Source organism: Numenius arquata, chromosome 14 (assembly GCF_964106895.1).
Source record: "Numenius arquata chromosome 14, bNumArq3.hap1.1, whole genome shotgun sequence".
Taxonomy (NCBI): Eukaryota; Metazoa; Chordata; class Aves; order Charadriiformes; family Scolopacidae; genus Numenius; species Numenius arquata.
The window spans coordinates 2,699,881-2,720,384 of record NC_133589.1 but is presented as its reverse complement, the minus strand read 5'-3'; the positions used below and the strand labels follow the sequence as shown (position 1 = coordinate 2,720,384).

Sequence of the window (20,504 nt, the reverse complement as noted above, 5' to 3'; positions counted from 1 at the left end):
AGGAGCTGTAAAACCGAATTTATCCACAGAGACAAGGAGATCATAGAGCAGAATTTTTCCTGTGACCTCTTCCTAAATAATGAATGGCAGTGCCCTGCCTCCTTGGAATCGCTTAATTGAGGCTGACAACTCTTTGTTGTATTACAGGGTCTAGCTTGTCAGGAGAATTTTAACTTATTTATGAATATTTCATTAACCTCTAAAGACTGGCTGTAGAAAATCGAGCTCCTGCCAGGCCCTGTCCTGTTGATGCTATATTCAGTGCTAATGTCATCCACCGCACATTTATTACACCTTCCCTCTCCTCTGAGCTGAACTGCAGACTTCATTGTTGGTGGCAGCAAGAACATGTTCGCCAAAGGTTAAAATGCCAGGTTTCTGCTTTGGCACCAGAACTGAACACACGGTATTTGAGAGGGAATTGCTGTTTTTTTCTGTGATTGCTTGCTGGCAGCTGGAGGGGACCACAGGAATAATCCCGAGAGGCTGCCATGCGCAGAGCAGCCCTGGCAGGGCCCTGTAACCTTTGCTTTTTGGCACAAAGCGAGAGATTTCCCACTTCTTACACCTTAAAAGCCCACTGCTTGTTGTCACAGGAGGGCCTCAGGGTGGGTCATTTAGCTAGAAAACCCTCAATCTGCTCTTTCTACCCCATTTTTTTGGGAAGGGGGGTTTGGGGAACAAAACTCCTTCAAGCATCTCCCACTGTCTTGAAGGCAGCGGGGGGGCTGTCGAGAGCTGCTGCTTTCCCGTAGCTGGATCACCTGCCCCATCCTCCTGTTTCCCATCTCTGGGAGCTCAGAAAGCACCTTGAACATGAAGCTCTGCTGGCCCCCGCTCACCCTCCCTCCTTCCCTCTGCCGAGACGTGCCAGAAAACAGTGCTCCCAGCTGTAACGAACTGCAAAATTGGGCTGGAGATGCAGCGGGAGCGAGAGAGCTCTTCTTAAAAGCATGTTGAAGTACAGGCTGTGGGGTTGTTCCATGTGAGTCGGAGCAAGAGGATTAAGTTCAATTTTCAAGTCTAGCACTCAGTGAAGGCTCCTTTGCTCTCTTACAGTATTAAGCAGAGATTGATTCCGCTGTATTTATGTTAGGAGATGAAGGAACAAAAATGGATGTTAGATTCCTCTTTCCTTTCCCCTTTGATCTTCTTCCTGGGTGGTCGGTGAAATGCATAGATTCTTCTCTGACTGTTTATTATGTGACGATTTTTTCCATAAGGAAACTGATGGGGGTGCGAGAGGTGGGATTACAAGCTACCATTTAATGAGAATTTGTTGACTGAATGCTCCAGAAACTCCTCGAGGGTATATTTTCAGGAAACAAACTGTATTCAAACTTTACACGGGGGAAGGTATGACATCTTTGCAGATTTATTTGCTGCTTTGCCTCTGAATTACAGCTGCCGGAAGACTTGCTTCTAGCAAAAGTGCCTGCTCCTGTGGGAAAGAAGTGACTGTGCGATGCTCTTCTCGAGAGCAGCCAACTCCATTGCACCAGTGTCATGGCCACGCTGACCTGGGTTGTGGCACGTTCACTCCGACACCTTGACAGGTCCCTAAAGAGACTGTTGTTCTGTGTTTTGCTGTTCTAACCGAGAGAAATGGGTAGGAGGTGTCAGCCATTTAAAGCTAATTACTCCGGAGTTTCCTTCTCTCGGTGGACACCAGCTGTTTTGCTCTCCCTGGTGGGAGGAGCTTTCAGTAGTAATTAAAGGCAACAGTCATCTACACGCTGGTGAAAGTGGTGGAGCGAGGCTGATAACAGCAGAGAGGCTCTGAGCTGAGTGAACATGGAAATTAGGTGATCCTTCTTCAGAACGAGCTGTTAGAGCAGAGGGAGGGGTTTTGGATGTGGAGCAGTCCCTCATCTGCTCCTTCCTCTGGAAGCGAGAGTTGAAATATGTAATTATACTCTAATAAACTCATGGGTTTAAATCAACATCCCCAGTTCCCTTGCTCGGTGGGTCTCTTGCACAGAATATTTGTTCCTTTTCCCCTCGAACTTTCCAGTTTTGTTCATATTGAGCTCTGAGCCAGCTTCCATCCTGCTGAAATGCCCAGTAGGGCTTATTTCCAAACTGTCACATCTTTCACCCATCCCAGAGTACCAGCAAGAAATAAATACAGCCTAAAGTGGGGAACAAAGCTCAAGAAGGTAAAACAGTCAAAACCCTCCTGAACTGGTACCCGCATGATGACCGGGACCACGTTACTTGCTGTTGACATAGGGTCTGTGCTGGTGACCAGGGCAGTTGCCTTCAGACATGCTGGAGGATCAGCAGAGCATGTGTCCTTCAAACAGAAGGATGGGCTCCTTCCAGATCCCCTGTATGGTTTTGTATGTACCACTTGTGGGTAAAAAGGGTGAAATGGGTCAGCTGGAGCATTCAGGCTGTTCAAAGCTGCGGGGTTTTGCCCACACTTCTATACCCCCCGTTGAGATACCAAGTCTTGGTCCTTGGTGTGTTGTTGCAAATAGCAATATCAGAACTGTCACTTTATCCCCTGTTCAGGGAACAGCCCTATTTGCCATAGATCAAAAAGCAAGAGAGAAAATAAATATTTTCCTGACTTTTTTTTTTTTTCCTCTTAAGTATTCCAGACAGGAGTATTTGAAATGCATCATCTGAATACGGGTTAAACACTTCCAATTAGACGGTGTTGCTCATCAACACTAATCTGCCACCATGTGGAGCACGGGTGGGCATGGGGGGACAGGGTGCTGGGGCAGGACAGGGACATGAACAGAGGTGGGTGACAAAGAGGGTCAGAGTCTGGAAGCTTGGGGGGGGGCGTGAAGAGCCCGAAGCAGGGGCCGGGGCTGAGCCCTGGGGCCAAGGGGTAGGTGTTTGGGGAAGAAGGTGGGGGGTGAGTGTCTGAACTGTTGGATGGGGCTGTGCAGGAGGAGGCTGGGGTTTGGAGGGAGTGATGTGATGCTGTTTCCTTCTTCACATCCTCGCAGCCGGGCACGCAGCTCGGGCTGATGCTGCTCATATGGCAGCGTGGTAATTTTGGGACCCCTGTGGCATCGGCCTTACTTTGCAGAACAGAAACCGTTTCCTGTAATACCCTATACCCTTGGGATTACAGAGGGAAACCTTAGGATAACTGATGTTAAATAGGGTGTCTGTGCATCGGTCCCCTTCGGCGGCGGCGGCAGAGCTGTGTTCCTTTGCAGCAGGGCTGGATTTGGCTGGCTGAGCCCGTCTGGAGTTTCACCAAGTTGCGCTTGTGCAGCACAATGTGGAGGGGAGGTGTTGGAAGAAAAGCCGCCTGCAGATTGGGAATCAGAGGGGAGAGAGGTGAAAGCTCGTTAGGGCTCCCTTGGGGTAGATGAATTAGTTAATGACTATGCTGTGCTTTGAAAAATGCAAATGCTGTGTCAGAGCTAAGTCTGATTATAATAATCAATCTTCCTTTTGAGAGGGTGCTGGAGGTGGGGAGGGGGGGGAGAGGGATGAGGCTGGGGCTGAATATTTAGATGGCAGATCTGAGTTTCTCGGCTGTCATTAAGGAAACCTGACGTGGCCCGAGAGGTCAGAGGGGCTGGGGGGAGGCAGGAGGTGAATTTGGGAGGAATGATCCTTGCAAGCACCGGTGGCTCCTTGACAGGCTGAAGTTAATTTTGTGATTTTGTTCCTTACGATTGTCCTGCCTGGAAAGGGAGGGCTCGGCGTCTGCTCCAGTGTGTGAGCACCCCCTGCTAATAGGGGAGATAGAAACTGCCTCATAAGCAGGATCCTCCGGGGATGGGGGGGAGAGGAGGGGTGGCTGCTGCAGACGTCCGGCAGTGACAGCTCCTTCTCCCTTGGCACTTTATTCGTTTGTAGCAAGCGTTCCTAGTAATTACGCCTCTTAATTTAGGAGAGCGAGTGGGAGAAAGGAATATAAATTTGTATATTAACTTTAGAGATTGGAAATAGGGCAAGCGAACCTTCTCTCTGGGAGATTATATTTGGAAATGAAATAGAATGACATTCGGTATAAACTTGAAAAATTGCTCTCTTTTTACTGCAACAGGAGGAGAAAAGCCACAATCCAGACTGTATTGGAGAGAAGCAGAAGTCAGCATATGTCCATTTCCCAGTTTGTGTGTATCTGCAATAATATATATGCATGAGTATGTTTTTAGGAAACTGTTTGCTGGGAGGTTGCTTCTAGCCCTGTCTTCTCAGTGATAAAAGCACTCCAGGTTTGGTGCAGATTGGATAAGCCATAGAGACCGGCAACTCTGACCCTTGTGTTTAAACAGGAGAGAAAAAAAAAAAATAATTATTTTTTTTTTTTTTCTTCAGCCAAGTGGGAAATAGGTAGCTCTAAACCACTTTTTATTGAATATCTGATTTTCTTTGGGTTTATTGCCTTTGTTTCACAAGAGCATCAAGGATTACTTTTCCCAGGAAAATGTACCAACTAATCCCGGGCTGTTCAGCCTGTTTCTAAATGGCAAGTAATATTTTCTTTTGCAAGTATTGTCCTATTTCTTTGATGAAGAGTGAAGTTCACTAAGAAATCTGGTGAGGTTTCATTCTCCCCATCTGTGCCTCTCTGCAGATGCTTTAGAGGAAGAGCCCTTCAGCACATCGTTTTGTTGGGGGTATGGAAGAGGTGATGTTGCTTTTGCTGAGCAGAATGATCTGTGGAAGAGCTCAGCCTCATGTCTTACTACCTTGTGAAATTGCTGGGCACCCAAATTAAACTCACTGGCCATAGACTCATAGAATCCCAGGTTGGAAGGGACCTCAAGGATCTTCTGGTCCAATCTTTCTTAGCAAAAGCTCAGTCTAGACAAGATGGCCCAGCACCCTGTCCATCTGAATCTCAAAAGTGCCCAGCGATGGGGAATCCACCACTTCCCTGAGGAGATTATTCCAATGGCTGAGTGTTCACATTGTGAAAAATTCTCCTCTTGTGTCCAACTGGAATTTCCCCAGGAGTAACTTGTACCCATTAACCCTTGTCTTTTCCATGTGACTCCTTGTAAAAAGGGAGTCTCCATCTTCTTTGTAGCCACCCTCTAAATTCTGGAACACGGTGATAAGGTCTCCCTAAGCCTTCTTTTCTCAAGGTTAAACAAACCCGGGTCTCTCAGCCTTTCATCAGACGCCAGGCTTCCCAGTCCTTTGGTCATCTTTGTGGCCCTTCTCTGGACCCTCTCCAGCCTGTCCATCTTTTCTGTAAAGCAGGGACCAAAACTGAACACTGTATTCCAGGTGTGGCCTGACAAGCATTGAGTAGAGTGGGATAATGACTTGTTTATCTCTGCTGGTGATGCCCTTGTTGATGCAGCCCAGCACCTTGTTGGCTTTCCTTGCCTCAGCAGCACAATGTTCACCACACCGTTCACTCATCTTGAGCTTGTTGTCCACCAGGACCCACAGGTCCCTTTTCAGAGCTGCTCCCCAGCTGGGTAGATCCTGGATTATGTTGCACTCCTGGATTATGTTTTCCCAGGTGCAAGACCCTACACTTGTTCTTGTTGAACTTCATAATGTTCTTGTTAGCCCACTCTTCCAGCCTACCCAGGTCGTCCTTCTGAAGTGTCCACTTCCCCACAGTTTGGTGTCATCATCAAACTTCATCAGTTCACATTAGGTCCCATCATCCAGATCACTTATGGAGATGTTAAACAATTGGGCCCAGTATCGATCCCTGGTGACACCCCACTGGTGCTCATGTAGGTTTGATTTCTGTCCTGATGCCTGATTTCTAAGCTTGCAGACAGCAGGAGGTCACTAGGCTTGTCGTGCTGCTCTGTGGGAAGAAAGACAAATGAGATCCTTAGTCACTGCTGCATCCTTTGGAGAGAAGCACAAATAGCATCACTACAATAACGGGTGTATGAAGCTCCTGGGGAAGCGTAGTTTGCCTGTTTTCAAACCTCAGCGTATGGGTCTTACTCAGGGTCTCATTTCTCTGTTCCTGTCTATTTTAGTGTACGCTATTCCTTTCCAAACCTGCTTGGTTTTCATATATTTAAATATTTATGTATTTAAATACCTTCTTGAATTGTGTTGAGATTTGTAGTCAAACACAACCTCTCGGTTCACCTTTCCATGCTGGCTCCATGCAATTCAGTTCCTATTTATCTCTGCCTTTTAAAATCAGCTCTTTTGCTGAGGAAGGCCTTTCAAAGGATGTTGCATCAGCCCATTGTTAAATAAACCTTTAGACATTTATAATGGATTCAGCATTTCCTGCTTTTTTACAGATCCAAGAATGCTGAATGACGTGCAGGCACACTTCATCAGGATAAGATTGCTGTATCAGCCCCTCACTAAAATTCACTCATTATTCAAATAATAACTGTATGTCTCCAGCATGTGTTCTGTGAAATATGTGTACATGATGTGGGCGAATAAACCAACCCCTTTTCTTCAACATGCAAATCCCAACTTTAGCAGAGAGTTGAAATCCTTTAGATTTTGAGTCCTTTATGTCCCAAAATGAGGCACCTGAACAGAGATTGGGTCGTTATTTTGGTCTGTGGGTTAAAATATTCAGAAGTTCACAAACATGGTTTTCAAGGGCGACTTATTAGATTGATTTAGAAGCTTGAGTCTCGTGGTAAGTCTCCTTTTGGAGTTGGGGGGTGGACAGTAGGCCAGTGGGATGCTCTGCAAAGGTTTGTCTTCAGGAGCTCTCGAAGCTGCTGGAATCAAGTGGGAGGAACAGCAGGTCCGTGGGGTTGCGGAGGCTCAGATACTTCTTTTGGAGGGGACAAAAATATGGGTCAGACATGACAAATAGCAGAAATATACCATGAAAATCAGCTCTCTAAAGTAAGGGTTTGTTTCTTCTAGCTGTCAGGAGATGGATGTATAATTTTATGTTTCTCCTGTCATCTCATGTATCTTTAAATAATTCCTGCAGAAGAGAGAACCAGCAAGGAACACGTTTTTTACACTGCTGTGGGTGTTTGCTATGTCATTAACACTTGGAGGAGAACCACCACCTTGAAATCCTGTCCGGGCAGGTTTAAAAGTAAGGCTGAAAGAAAAATGACATTTCATTTAATTAAACACTAGACAAAAATCCATCCATGTTCTTCCTTCCTCTCTTTCTCGGTTTTGACTAGTTATTTTGGAAAAATATCTGCATTTCATCTCTTGGGGTATTTTTGGAAGTGGTCATTCTATATCCTGGATGTGTCCTGATCACTTTGTTTCGAGAGCAATAAAGCTGGACTGAAATTCATGGTTTTGCAGTGAAAGAGAGTAGAAAAGGTTCGGGATAAACGGGATCCTTTCAGTTTGAGAGCAAGAGGCTCCAGTGTCTTCTGAGAAGAGAACATCACATCCTCAAAATGTTAACTACCTGTTTAAGTGTTTTACTCGCGAGTCACGGGCTCTGACATTACTCATTATTCTGTCTTTTCTAGTGTCATAAAAACCTTGGGTAACTTTAAAAAAAAAAAGAAAAATAATAGCTTGGTTTCCTTTCAAGATGCTAACGTGTTGTGTACTCAGGGGACATCACTGGGGGTCTGACCCTGGGCAATATTAACCCTGAAGCTCCTGCAGGAGTTGTAGGTACTCGGGTCACTCTCGTGGAGTTGTCAGGGTAAAAGAGATACAACGCTGTATTTGGGGACAATGTTCTCTCTCTGCTCTCGGTGCTGGTTAAGAGCCAGATCAACATAAAAGAGAGCTGAAGGATCCAAGCCTGACCTGGGTCATTCGGGAGTGAATGGGGGAATACAGCGAGGAGCTGCAATTTGAACAGCCCTTTTCCCCTCTCTGCTGGGTAATGGCTTCTGATACTTTAATGTATTCAAAGTAATGAAAGTTGAACTCAGCCAGTTATATAAAATTATTGATAAAAATTGAAAGAGTTTAGACAGTAATATTGAGTTAGTCCAAAACGTAGAAAGTGCCTGCTGAAAGTGGCATCTGGTGAACAAAAGAGACCAGAACTGGGAATTAATTGAGGAAAGGGGAATTGTTGGGAATTAGGCAGAGAAAACAGCAAGAGGAGATTGGCTCTTCCTCGTGCCACTGGTTTAAGAGGACAAGTGGACAGGGAGGGACAAACGGCCACCACGGGGAGTCATTTCATGCATCTCACCTGGTCCCTGGTGCTACTCTGAGGGGATATGGTCTTGGTGACCTCCCCACCTCTTAGGCTTGTGCAAAGTGCTGAAAGTTATGTAGGATATGGGTTTGTATTTCTCCTCCTGCTGCCTTCCTCTTGCTTATTTTCTCCATTCAGTTCTGCTGCGTTTCTCCCTCTTTTCTCTGCTTTTTCCCCTTCCCAGACCACGGGCAGGATGGCCGCGGATCCAGCTCGTGTCTGACACCGCATTACACTGGTACCAGTGTGCCAGGTCTCACCAGAGCCTGGCAACAGCACCTTCTGCTTGGATTATCCAGCCGGCAGAACTGCAAGTCAGAGGAAGCTTTTAATCAATGGATTCCTGATTTTTTTGCTCTTTTTTGCTGTTCTCTTCACTCTTGTTTCTCAAGGACCTATTTGCCTGCACTGTGCTGCCTTTGGAGAAGCAGAATTGGATCGCAACAATAAGGCACTCCATCTTATCTCAGCTAACTTTCTTTTTGCCTTGGAAAAGACATAAATAACATTTTTAATATCTTCTGTGAGATTGGCAGGCAGGGATATTTTCCTCAGCAAACCCAAATAATTAAAGGAAACAAGCTGCAAATTTTGAATGAAATACTCAATACCTTATCTGGTTTACTTTCTTTTCTGAAATAAACAATTAATGAGGTTTTAATGACAATAATTTGCTGTGGCACAAAGTTGTGCCTTGGCTTGAACTTGAAACTCTCCATCGGTTTTAATCCCAGTGAGGGAAGCAGGTCTGTGTCAGCATTGAACTGCTCGAGCCCGTTTCATCTCTCAAGATATCACCGTGCCCCCCTCTCCCTTCCCACTGCAGGCACATTGGATTTTCAGTCCAGGTAGTTTCAGTGCTTGAAAACTGAGAGAACACAGAAATGACAGTCCCTCCTCATTCTCCTTCAACGATGTACTCTTAGAAACCCAGCAGAATCTCATCACCCTGCTGCTGAGCGTACCTGCCACTAATTTGTCACCGCTGTGTATCAGGCGAGCTCTGCACTGATGCTTTCCCATAGCAGCAGTCACTTCAGTGTGTGTTTGTTCACTCTCCCATCCCCTTTGCCCATTACACACTCCATTTTTTCCCTCTTTAAGCAGCCAACACAAGAGACCCCACATCACGACAGCAAATAACTCGCCCACCCCCTCCATCCCCCCGTCTCCCCCGAGAAGGTGGCCGTGATTTATCTGCTCCTGTGGGTGAGCAGGTGGCAGTTGGAGTCAAGGCTGAGCCCGCTTAGCCTGTGATAAATAACATATTTACCAGCCCTTCCATCTTCAAATGCTGTCCACACGCGGTCCAGAAAGCAGCACAAAACTTAAATAGCAAACACATCCAGGCTTCAGCAGACGCGGGAAACGGGAGATATAATGAGTGTTTTCCTGCTAGAAGTAGGTTGGAATTGAAGCCCGCTCCTCGTCCCGGTACCTTTTATTCACATTCCTGGAATTATCTGGCGCGCTTGCTTTATCCCCAGCCATCTGTGATGGGCTGAGCTGGGAGAGATAAGCTCAGTAATCAGAAAATTGAGGGAAGCATTTCTGGCTGTGATAATCTTATCAGGCAGCTAATATACATTAACATTTGTACAGCCTGATGGTGCAGGTGGGCCTTTGCTCATTTTTTCTTCCCGGATGCCTTTTGACAGGCAGGGGGAGAATGCAGGGCTTCGGGGTGCCAGGGGGAAAATTGGGCTAAAATCTCCACCTTCTCCTGCTCTTCCCTGTAGAGAAAGGGGAGGGAGAATAATCCAACCATCCCTTTTCTGCCCTTTCCTGCTAACGGCCCTGCCATGCTCTGTCCGTCTTCTCTGCTAAGGACGGAAGGGCAAAGAGGCAATATGTCAAAATTTCAGTTCTGGCTGAGCAATATGATGGTGCGTGTCAATATGTTCCTCTCCCTTGTAAAAAATAGGGAGTTTCTGCCAGCTTGAAGTTTGCCGTTGCAATAGGTTTTTTTTGTTCTACGAGTGTAATTGGTGCTGTTGAAGGCAATGGAGTATTAATGGATTATTTCCCTGATGCTGAGCACTGAGCTCTCTGTGGTCATAAGTTTTGCATCTATAATTAGGATTGGATTGCTTATTGTTTACCTCCCGAGTGAAAAATATAGTTTCTGTCAATAGATTTATTAGGGGAATTAGTTGCCAGGTGCTAAAAGACAGATGACAAAAGGAAATCCAAAATCTGAAGGATGAGTGCGAAGGAGGTCTAAGCTGGGAGATGGTGCTGGAACAGAAGTTGGAGTATCCTCCAGGTAGTTTGTCTCTGCTTACACTCCATAATAAATCATTTTCTGAGGGGTTTAGAAACAAGTAACATCTGTCGTTTATCAATCTGTGTGTTTTCTTGGTAGCTGAATTAGGGATACAGATTCCCATGTCAGAGAGCCTGGGAATGGTAGAGCCTGAGTCAGAAGTTTTCATGTCTGTAGAGTTTTGAGGTATTTTCTGGTGAGTTCCTTCTCAAACAAGGCCAGAGGCAGAAAGTATTCTTAATTGTTTGTTTGTTCCACCAGACCTACCTGAGCAGCTTGAGCTAGAAGCATATATTGGAAAGGGCTGGAAATATTCCCCAGCCTTTTGGATTCAATGTGTGTGTCTCAGAGTTGCCCCAGACGAGAAAGCATAATCCTGTGGTTCGTTTCTTCTGGGGGGGAATTGGAGCTAAATGAGGTTGAACTGTCAGTACCGAATCTCGGGTACCAGTGAGCTCCTAATACCACACAGATAATTCTCTGCATCGCGATATCAGTGGGAGGCGGGTTGGGGAAATACCTGGAAGCTTAGAAACAATTGACTTTCTGTGTTGAAACCTTGGAGAAAATGTTGGGGAAGGCAAAAGGGATTGCAAAGGGAAGCAGGGTTAACCGTGTCTTGTTAATTCAACTCATGAAGAGTTGCGCTTGATGTCCATATCCTGAGAAAGGTCTGAGCTGTGCAAAACATCATGATTTCCTCCTCCTCCCTGTGCTGTTTACGTGTCCCCCTTATCAGTGCTGGAGGAGCTAATGCCTTTTCTCTTCTGCAGCTGGAGGTGGAGATGAAGGTCCTGAAGTCTCAAGAGTGCACAGCCGAACAAAGTACCGCCATCACCAAGGAGGAGGTTGACACGCTCAGGTAGGCAAAGCGAGGGGAATGCCGAGAAGATTCCGCTTTTTTCAGTGGAAATCAGAAGGGAAATGCCCGGGGCAGTTTCACTGCCTGCTCTGGTTAATGCCATCTCCAGGTATGGGACCTCACCACGCTCCAATGCAAAGCACATGCTATAGACTGTCTATGTATGTGGGCCGTCTGCTGTTGAGGGAACAGCATCAGAACGTGTTTTCCTTGTTTTTTCTGAGGCAGGATGTTCTTTTCCCAAGCACACTTTTAAAATTCTCTCCAGCTTTTATGGATACGAGAAATCCATGAAGCATTAACGGAAAGCCTCAGCCCCTGATCTTTCCTGCATTTAGATACTTTATAAGCTGGTCTGACTTCTGGGAGGCTGCAGGCTCTTTTCTTTAATGTTTGGGGTCTCTTGCTCTCAGATAATTCATAACACTGGCTCCCGTGTCACTATTCCCCCTGTTGAATTTCCCATGGAAACAGCATTGCTGTTCGTTTCATATTTTGACCAAATCTCGACCGTAAATACAGGATCTGTTGGTGCGTGCGTGAAGAGGTTTAGAGTCCAGCTTTTGTGATACTGATGTGATAAAAGCGGGCTGTTTCCCCTCGTGCATTGCTGCAGATGGCAGGGGGGGACCTGTTGTGATGCACTGAAAAAGGAGTTACAAAACAGCATTTTTGCAGAGAATACATGAGCATTTACAAAAGCTACAGTGAAGGGAGACAATCTCTCCGTGTATTTATTAAAGCATCTACAGCTTCCATTCCAAAGCAGGCGACACAATAAATAGTGAGCACAGAAAAGTTCATCTGTTTCTGAATGTTTAATAAAGTTCCTTTTATTTAAGCTGAGCAAATCAGATCTTGACAGGCTGAGTTTTTTATTCTCGGCGATGTAAGACTTTGGCTGGAGTTTCATTTCTTAATTCTTTTATATTTTCAGCTCCATCACTATAAAGCGTTAGTGCCTCTTAGGACTGAAAGGAAGGCTTTGCAGCAAGCAGAATCTTGCAGAAAGTAGAAATTACTGGCCTGTACGTTATGACTTTGCTCCTGTGCTTTGCCTCTGGAGCTTGTTTTATGGCTTTGAAAGCCCAGTGCCATAGCAGAGGGGAGGTGTTTGGAAATAACACATGTTCAGCTGAGCTATTCCAATATGTTCTAGGGCTGTACACCTAATCGTGGGGACTCGCTCCTATAGTTCCCTTAAGGTGGTGTAATAGTTCTGAGGACCCAAGGCATACATCTTCCTTTTTCACTCTCTCATATGGTAGTTCTGGTAGAGGATAACACGCTATGGCTTCCCTTTTTCAGGGGGATAAACCTGTCTCCATCTGCTTTTGCGTATCATGGGCGTTTGAACTGAGCTCATTCATGTTTTTCCTTTGCGAAGGCACATGAGACCCTCTGAAATGTGATTTTTTCGCTGCTGCAGGAGTATTCACCACCGCCTCAGCAACATTAAACCCGTCGCTCCTGATTAATATTATGCCTCTCTATCAGCAGAGCCAGCATCCTGTTTGCTGTCTTCTGGGAGCTGAGGGTTTTCAGAGTATTTCTGCAGAGCCTGGGCTGGGCTGGACGGCAGCACCCTTTCATGCAGGAGACGTTCGCTCTCTTTATTTTCACCTCCAAAACTCATTATTTGGTGTTTATCTTCACCGAGCAGCGTTTGCCATCTATTTACTAAGCAGCTTCAGGAGCAGCGTGTGGAGGGAGAAACAGCTGGATTGCACGTGGTCCAGGACCACTTCCTATCACGGAAGGCTTCTGGCAGTGGTGGATGGAGATGTCCAGCTTTGCCCTGAATTAAAACCTATTTCCTAGGCAGGGACAAGCAGAGCTCCCAGGTACCTTGTTACGGGATCGTGGCATTAGGTTCTGCTCAAAGGTAGCCCTAAAACCCTCTAGATAATGTTTTATTCTCTCTTTTTTTTGTTTTTAAAGGATTTCTTTGACTACTAATCTCATCTCTCTCCTCCTTTCATGAAATTGTGTCAGAGCCTCCGCACAAAGTATGGCACAAACACAGCCCTGTTCCCAGTAAAGCCGCTGCTGGTGCGGAGCTATTCTCCAGTGAGGAGCCGCGCGCTGAAAGCTGTTTCAGCAGAGAGACTAAGCTTCTGTAGTTGTTTCATGGTGATATTTCTGTCTTTTCTTCTCTTCCCCATTTCAGTACTGCGTGCTCCCGAGGCTGTGGATGCACAGAGGCCACAGCCCCAGGATCTAATTCCAGGCTGGTTTTTCTGTTGCTTTTTACTGAATCGCTTTTTGTTGTTAGGGCTGATTTAAATACTTGTCCCAGGCCCTGATGCTAGTCACTTAGCTACAAAGCTGTTCCAAAAAAACATGGATTTGTTGGGTTTTAATCACCCTTTTCACTGCTCAGCTCGAACAGTAAATGCCTTGCTGCAGTGTTCTCTTTCTGCTGGAGCTCTCTTTGCTGGAGAACTGGTAAGCCGGTCCCTGCTCCTTTTTCTGTACTGGTGGCTACTTTTGCTGCTTCAGGTGTCTTCTCAGACTCTCCAGGATCCCATTCAGCATTGGAGGAGAATCTGCTCCATAAAGATTTTTTTATCCTTCTAGACTTAAGCAGTCAAAGGACATGGTTGGGCCTCATTTTGTGTTTTCTGGAACTTTCTGTGCACTGGACAAGAAACTGGACTAACTTCTTTCTTCACAGAAGAGGCTCCTTCTCAAAGGAGCACAAGATAAATCACTGTCTTCCCCCAGGCTTTTGGGGTTCAGGCATAACGTGCTGTGGTCCATGTCAGGACACTGCTCCTGCCTCGCTGGATGTGTCCTCCCCACGCAGCAGAGGCAAATTGGGTAGCTGTGATTTAAGAACAGAAGAGGTTTGGAGGAGAACAGAGATGAGGATGGGGAGGGATTAGGTCTGCTGTGCTCATCCTCCTCCTGTGTCCTCGTGGGCCCCAACAGGACCAGTTTACTCAGTTTAACGTAGCTGCTAAGGAGGAGTGAGCAACGCAAGCTCCACTGTTACTCCTTCCTTCTACTATTCTTCTTCTACCACTCCTTCCTTCCTATTCAGAAGTTCATTCTGGCAGAAACCAGGGGGAAGAATGCAAATTTTCAAATTGGAAAGTGGGGGAAGAAATGCCACAGCCTATGAGGGAGTTATTTCCATTTCTGTAGTTTATTGTGGTCTTTGAAATCCCATTAGCCTACACTACGATGCGGCTGCTCTTCTGGCCGGAGCCCAGCCTCTCCAGTTAGCTGCTGTCATGGAGGAATGTGAAAAATAGAAGAAAACCAGCAGAAACCAGCAAGGGGAGCCTGCAGAGCAGGAACGGACCGTGAGCCTCCGGGCGTTTCCATATACACCCTGTGGTTAGAAACTAACTCCTGAAAACAAAAGCAGGAGAGGCATAAAGGAGGCAAAAAAAAAAAAAAATCTATATTGATCATTTGAATCTGTATTCACCTCCTGTGAGTGAATGAGAGCTTTTAAAAACATAGCTTTTGTTGCATTTTTCTTTAGTATGGAAAGTAAATTTTCAGTGAGAAACTTGAAAGACTTTATCAGTTTTTGCTCCTTCTCTTGAGAACAAAGTGCTCTTTCGTCAGACCTTTTATGACTTTAAATGTGAAACTCTCTCCCAGCATCATCGTTTCTGAAGAGACAATAAAAGCCGGTGCTAATGCTGTCATTTCTCACACTTCTTGCTGCTCCCTCTGAAATCGTATTTGTTTATATTCTGCGGATCATCTGAAAAGAAAAAGTGGTCAAACTGTTGAGTTCATGTGCTGTGGGGTACGGCAGAGCAGGGGGCGTTTGGGCATTAGCACCTTTAAGAGGGAAGGTGATAACTGTGCAGAAACTGGTATTTCAGAACCTATAAATAAAAGTAATATATTTAAAAAGAACTTCACTTAAGACTTAAGTGGCAACAGCTGAAGGACCTTTTCAGCTGGAACAAATCTGAACTTTTCCTTGCTGCTGTCAGACTGCAACCCCAGTAAATCCTAAATGTTTTCTGTGGATTTAGTGACTGGGTAGAGTTACAGTAATTCAAAAGAAATTCATGTCCTTGCCAATGCCTATTAGTCACACTTGCTGGAATTCTGTCTGCTCTGCTCCTAACACCATCTCAATGCCATCTGGATCCCTTAATAGCGTCTTCCCAATGCATACATTTTCTGCTCCGTTCAATAGTTTCCTGTTCGACAATAGCTTTTCCACATGGCCATGTCCTCTTCGCAGATGGGGCCTCCGTGAGACATGGCCTCACCGGTGATATCCACGCTGCTCTACAGGCCAGCGCATAACGCGCCTGAGAACATTAAAAATGAATCAAAGAATGATGAAGAGGTGATGGTCGTCAGTTGTGGCTGGTTGATTCCACTGAAAAGCTCTGGAGACTTTTGGAAGTGCCTTGATGCTGGTGAAAATCAACCAGATTCCCCCCTTCTGCCTTTTAAAAATAGGAGCAGACCGGCCTTTCTCACTAGAATCATCCTTCGCCATTGAAGCACTTTTTAGAGAGACTGAATGCACAGGGTGGCATGTCTCCTGATTCTCACAAATGTCATTTTGGGAGACCTGAAGCTGCAGGTTTGGGTTTTTTTCTTGTTCCCTCTTCTGGGAACAGAAGTTCCTTCACAGTACTCCCTCACAGTACTCCCCATCTGGAGCACTGTGTCCAGTTCTGGGCTCCCCAGTTCAAGAAGGACAGGGAACTGCTGGAGAGGGTACAGGAAAGGGCTACAAAGATGCTGAGGGGACTAGAACATCTCTCTTATGAGGAAAGGCTGAGGGACTTGGGTCTTTTTAGTCTGGAGAAGAGAAGCCTGAGGGGGGATCTGATCAATGCCTATAAATACTTAAAGGGTGGGTGTCAGGAGGATGGGGCCGGTCGTTTTTCAGTGGTGCCCAGGGATAGGACAAGAGGTAACGGGCACAAACTTGAACATAAGAAGTTCCATCTAAACATGAGGAGGAACTTCTTTCCTGTGAGGGTGGCAGAGCCCTGGAACAGGCTGCCCAGAGAGGTGGTGGAGTCTCCGTCTCTGGAGACATTCAAAACCTGCCTGGACACGTTCCTGTGCAACCTGCTCTGGGTGGACCTGCTTTGGCGGGGGGTTTGGACTAGATGATCTCCAGAGGTTCCTTCCAACCCCATGTCATTCTGTGATTCTGTGATTCTAATTTGGGGCAGTGAAAAACGCAGTGGGGGCAATATAAAGCTCAGTTCTCGAAAGTGGGAAAATCCACAAACCTGAGCACATACCAATGAATCTGTGTTCTCGCGCTACATTTGATCTTATGAAAGGCTGTGGAGAGGGCTTGAATTTACCTTGTGCTTGTGGAGCCTTCGACTCTGGGTTCAGCTGTCTGTGTCTGATGCAGGAAGTCTTCCAGGAATACAAAGAGATCTTTGCCACAGTTTAAATATTTTCATGTTTTCAAACCCCTGTATGAAGAAGTTGGTATATTTTTGAGAAATGAATCGGAATGATTTTTCCCTGTGTCACAAAACTTGAGAATGGTGTCAGTATTTCAGAAAGTAACTGATGTTTCTTCCTTCCTCGTGCCACGGGGCTGCTGTTAAAATGGCCAGACATTAAGCTGATAGATGGTTGTGCTGGACCCGGATGTTCCTGTGCTCTGCTCTTTGTGGTTCTCTCAGGAATTTGTCTTGGATTGTTCCCCCTACCTGAGTAAATCCCATATGTACCGAGTCGAGGCATGCAAATTGGTGATAAAATAACATCACCTTCCTCATCCAGATGTCCCTGGACAGAGAGAGCACAGGTACATGGGGACCGAGGCTGTCTGTGTGGATGCTGGTGCATCCCAAAGCCGTCCACAGTTGGCCCTGTACCTGAATTTACGTAAATGAAAAGATTCAAGTGCCAAGCAAGTAAATATTTTTCAATATTTGACTGTTGTATCTTAACCACCAGCTGCAAATGCTTTGCTGTGTTTATATATAGATAGGATTTCCCTTGCTTCTCTCTCTCTTTGCCATTGGAAAGAGTTCCCCAGGGCTGGAAAGCAAAGCTAGAATAGCACAAACTGTTTGCTAATGGTTCTTAATGCTTTCCCACTGGAGATCCAGGACACTTAACAGCGTTAAAAATAGGTTAGAAGAGGGATAAGTAGTGAAAGCACTAGTCAGTCCTAAAAACCTCTCTGGTGCAAAGAGGTTACAGAAACGTTCCCTGTCTTCAGCACAGAGGAAGCAGCAAGGGCTGTCTCTGACGGGTGCTGGGAAGGAGGATACTCCAGTGATACCCCAGCTGTGGGTGTTGGGAAGGAGGATACCCCAGTGATACCCCAACAGCAGATGTTGAGAAGGAGGATACCCCAGTGATACCCCAACTGCGGCTATTGGGAAGGAGAATACTCAGTGATACCCCAGTCATGGATGTTGGGAAGGAGGATACCCTGGTGATACCCCAACTGTGGGAAGGAGCAGGTGCCTGTGGGATGAGCCCAAGGGCGTGCTCCTGGGGAAGAAGCCGTGAATTTCAAGCATCCCCCTGGCACTGCCGCTCACAAAATCCATGGTCTGGGTACGTCTGCTGCACAACTGCTAGCACCCACGCTGCAAATCACTGCCCTTTCCTCACCGAGGCACAAAGGGAACAAAAAAATTATTAAATCTTAAAATTGCAGCATTAAAATATAGTGACTTAAACCTACCCTTGTTACGTCTCGCTTTGTCTCACATCTTTGTGAAATGGTTTCTGGTGATTGCTCTGAATGATTTTTAAAGGGCATCAAAGAGGCCTGAGCTTAAACCTCCACCTGGAGAGAAGTTCTGCAGGCAGATAACAGCAACATCACAGCTTATTTGGGAGGCTGGATGGAGAGAGAAATGTGTTCTAAATTAAAATTCAGCATGTCAAGTACAGAGAAAGTACTGATGAGAGTCCTGTGTCTGGCTCTGACCTTTCAGTAGCTGCTGTGCTGTTGTTCCTCAGAGAAAAACGTTGCTCTTCTTGTGGCCTGTTCTGCAATCCATTTAGAAACACGCCGGTAAAAGCATTAATTCAAATTTGAATTTCCATTTTTTCCGACCTTTTCAGTCTCCTGCTTCTTCGGCATCTTCTGTCCCTGCTAGCTTTGTGTCTCTTCTGGAAATTATTGATGATCTCTTTTAATGGCCTGGACAATGGTAAAAGCTACTCCTCGGCATTTTAGAAGCTTGTAAGAGTGGAAAAAAGATGATCCTTTATAATATCTGAAAATTTCCAGCAGGGGTCGGGCTTACAAATAATTTAAGCAATTCAAGCTGCATATTTATAAAGGAGGCATTTCTGTGCTGTGCATGTTGTAGATCAACCGGCTTCTCTGGAAAAGTTTGTCACTTCTACCCTGTGAATAGGAGAGACGACTTCTTAGTTGTACCTGCAATTTCTGTTGCATAATTGTGGGATATTGGCAGATGGGTGCATTGTTTACTGTCACGGTGCAAGGATTTTCAGCTTAATTTAGGTCATTTAAAAGTGAGTATTATCAAGCAAGATAATTAATTTTATTTTTTTTTAAATATTCTGGGAAAGGATCCTGAGAAAATTAAATGCAAAGACCAATGTTAATATGCATTAGTTGCACGGTTAATCCCAGGAAGTTAACATGCAAAAGGTGAGGTTCTTCAAGCAGCATTAAGGTTTTTGTGCTCTGTACTTAAATGCAAGCAAAAATGTTATATCAAATGTTTTATAATAATATCCCCTGCCCAACAAGCTTGATAGAGTTCTCTGAAGGATTCAGCAATCATTTGGCTAAGGCTGATGTGGTTGATATATTATATTTGGCCTTTCAGAAAGCTTTGAGCCAAAGGTCACAGAGAAACTTTACTCTAATGGAATAAGAAAGAAGGTTCTTTGTTGGATTTATAAGAATCCCAGACAGGACCCCATGCCCTGTCTGCAGAGGTGGCCGGTGGTGGATCTCCATGCGAGTAGGGCAGAGCTGTTGGGCTACTTGGCTTCTAGTGCCTTGGCTCCAGGGTTTCCTGAGCTAGAGATAATAGAATGTCTTTTTTTCTTCCATTTTTGTCCATTCTGCATTTTTCTTCCATTAATTTGCTTATGCAATATAAAGTTAAAGGATGGTAAAACAAAGAACACGATACCGAGGGTTTTCCTTTAGGTCCTAGAATGGTTTTTATTGGGAATTTGTTGTCCAACTGTAAGAGGAGTTTGTGAACAGTGAGGTGACAGAATTTGAGATAACATGGAATTATTCAGCTTATCAGACTGTTCAGAGTTTCAGAAGAACCTTATGAAGTTGCTTGAGATGGGAAATGAAATTGTACATCAATAATTGCACATAAGGAAAAGCACCTTTACTTTTACTCCCCCGATAGTGGGCTCTAAATGAGCTGTTATCACTCGAGAAAGAGATCTTATATTATTGTGAACAGTTTTCTAAAAATATCAGGTAAGTGCTCCGTAGTTAAAAAGACAAATAGAATAGTAGGAATTATGAGAAAAGAAGTTGAGAACAAAACCAGAAAGTCTCATTATACCCCTGAATCTGTCCGAGTGGAACTACTGTTTGTAGTTTTAGTTTTTCTCATAGCAAAAAGTGTATATAAAACTTGCAGAAGAACAAGGAAGGGCAATAAAAATGAGTAGAAATATGGAAAATCCTTGATGTGAGGAAAGACTAAATTGAGATTCTTCAGGAAATAATAGAGGAGGCCTGTAAAGTGGTGTGGAGAGGGGAGTATGGTACAATTATTCACAACTTTTCATAGCAGAACTAACAGGCACTCAGTGAAATAATCACATGTGAAGTATAAAACAAAATGAACTAATTTTTCATACAGCACATAATTAAATTTTGGAACTTACTGCCAAGGAGCGTTGTGAAGGCCAAAAGCATAAATCAGATCAAAAAGAGATTTGACGCACTCATGGAGGTTTTAGCTGTTGGTGGTTATTAAACATGATGGTTTCACTCAGTCTGTGGTTCAGGAAGTATCTAAGCTGGATTTGCTTTACATTCAAGTTGTATATTTTTAATATACTTTTACAAATTATATTTTCATCATACAAACTTGTATCTTTTAGTCGTGTGTTTTAACTGCCTCAGCAGTGTAACTTTGTGGTATAAAGGAATAATCTGCTACAGCTTGTGATTTCGTGGTTTACTTGATTATTTGTGGTGGGGCCGTGCATGGGGACAGCATGCATTAACCTTCCCTTCTTCTCCAGGCTGAAAATCGAGGAGCTGGAAGCTGAACGCAGCAAACTGGAAGAGGAGAACAGAGCTTTGGAGATGAAACTGGAGAAGCTGACCCTGCAGGTAGGAGATGTGGAGGTGT

The 20,504-nt window shown here is 45.0% G+C and overlaps 1 protein-coding gene across 1 annotated transcript in view; it reads left to right on the top strand.

The window, feature by feature from the left end:
* Nucleotides 1-20,504, top strand: part of MAD1L1 (mitotic arrest deficient 1 like 1) — a 376,963-nt gene that overhangs the window by 194,211 nt on the left and 162,248 nt on the right. Inside the window, exons 14-15 of the mRNA XM_074158818.1 lie at nucleotides 11,117-11,205; nucleotides 20,395-20,485. Of these exons, the coding sequence (XP_074014919.1) occupies nucleotides 11,117-11,205; nucleotides 20,395-20,485 (180 nt within the window). The remainder of the gene's footprint in view (nucleotides 1-11,116; nucleotides 11,206-20,394; nucleotides 20,486-20,504) is intronic.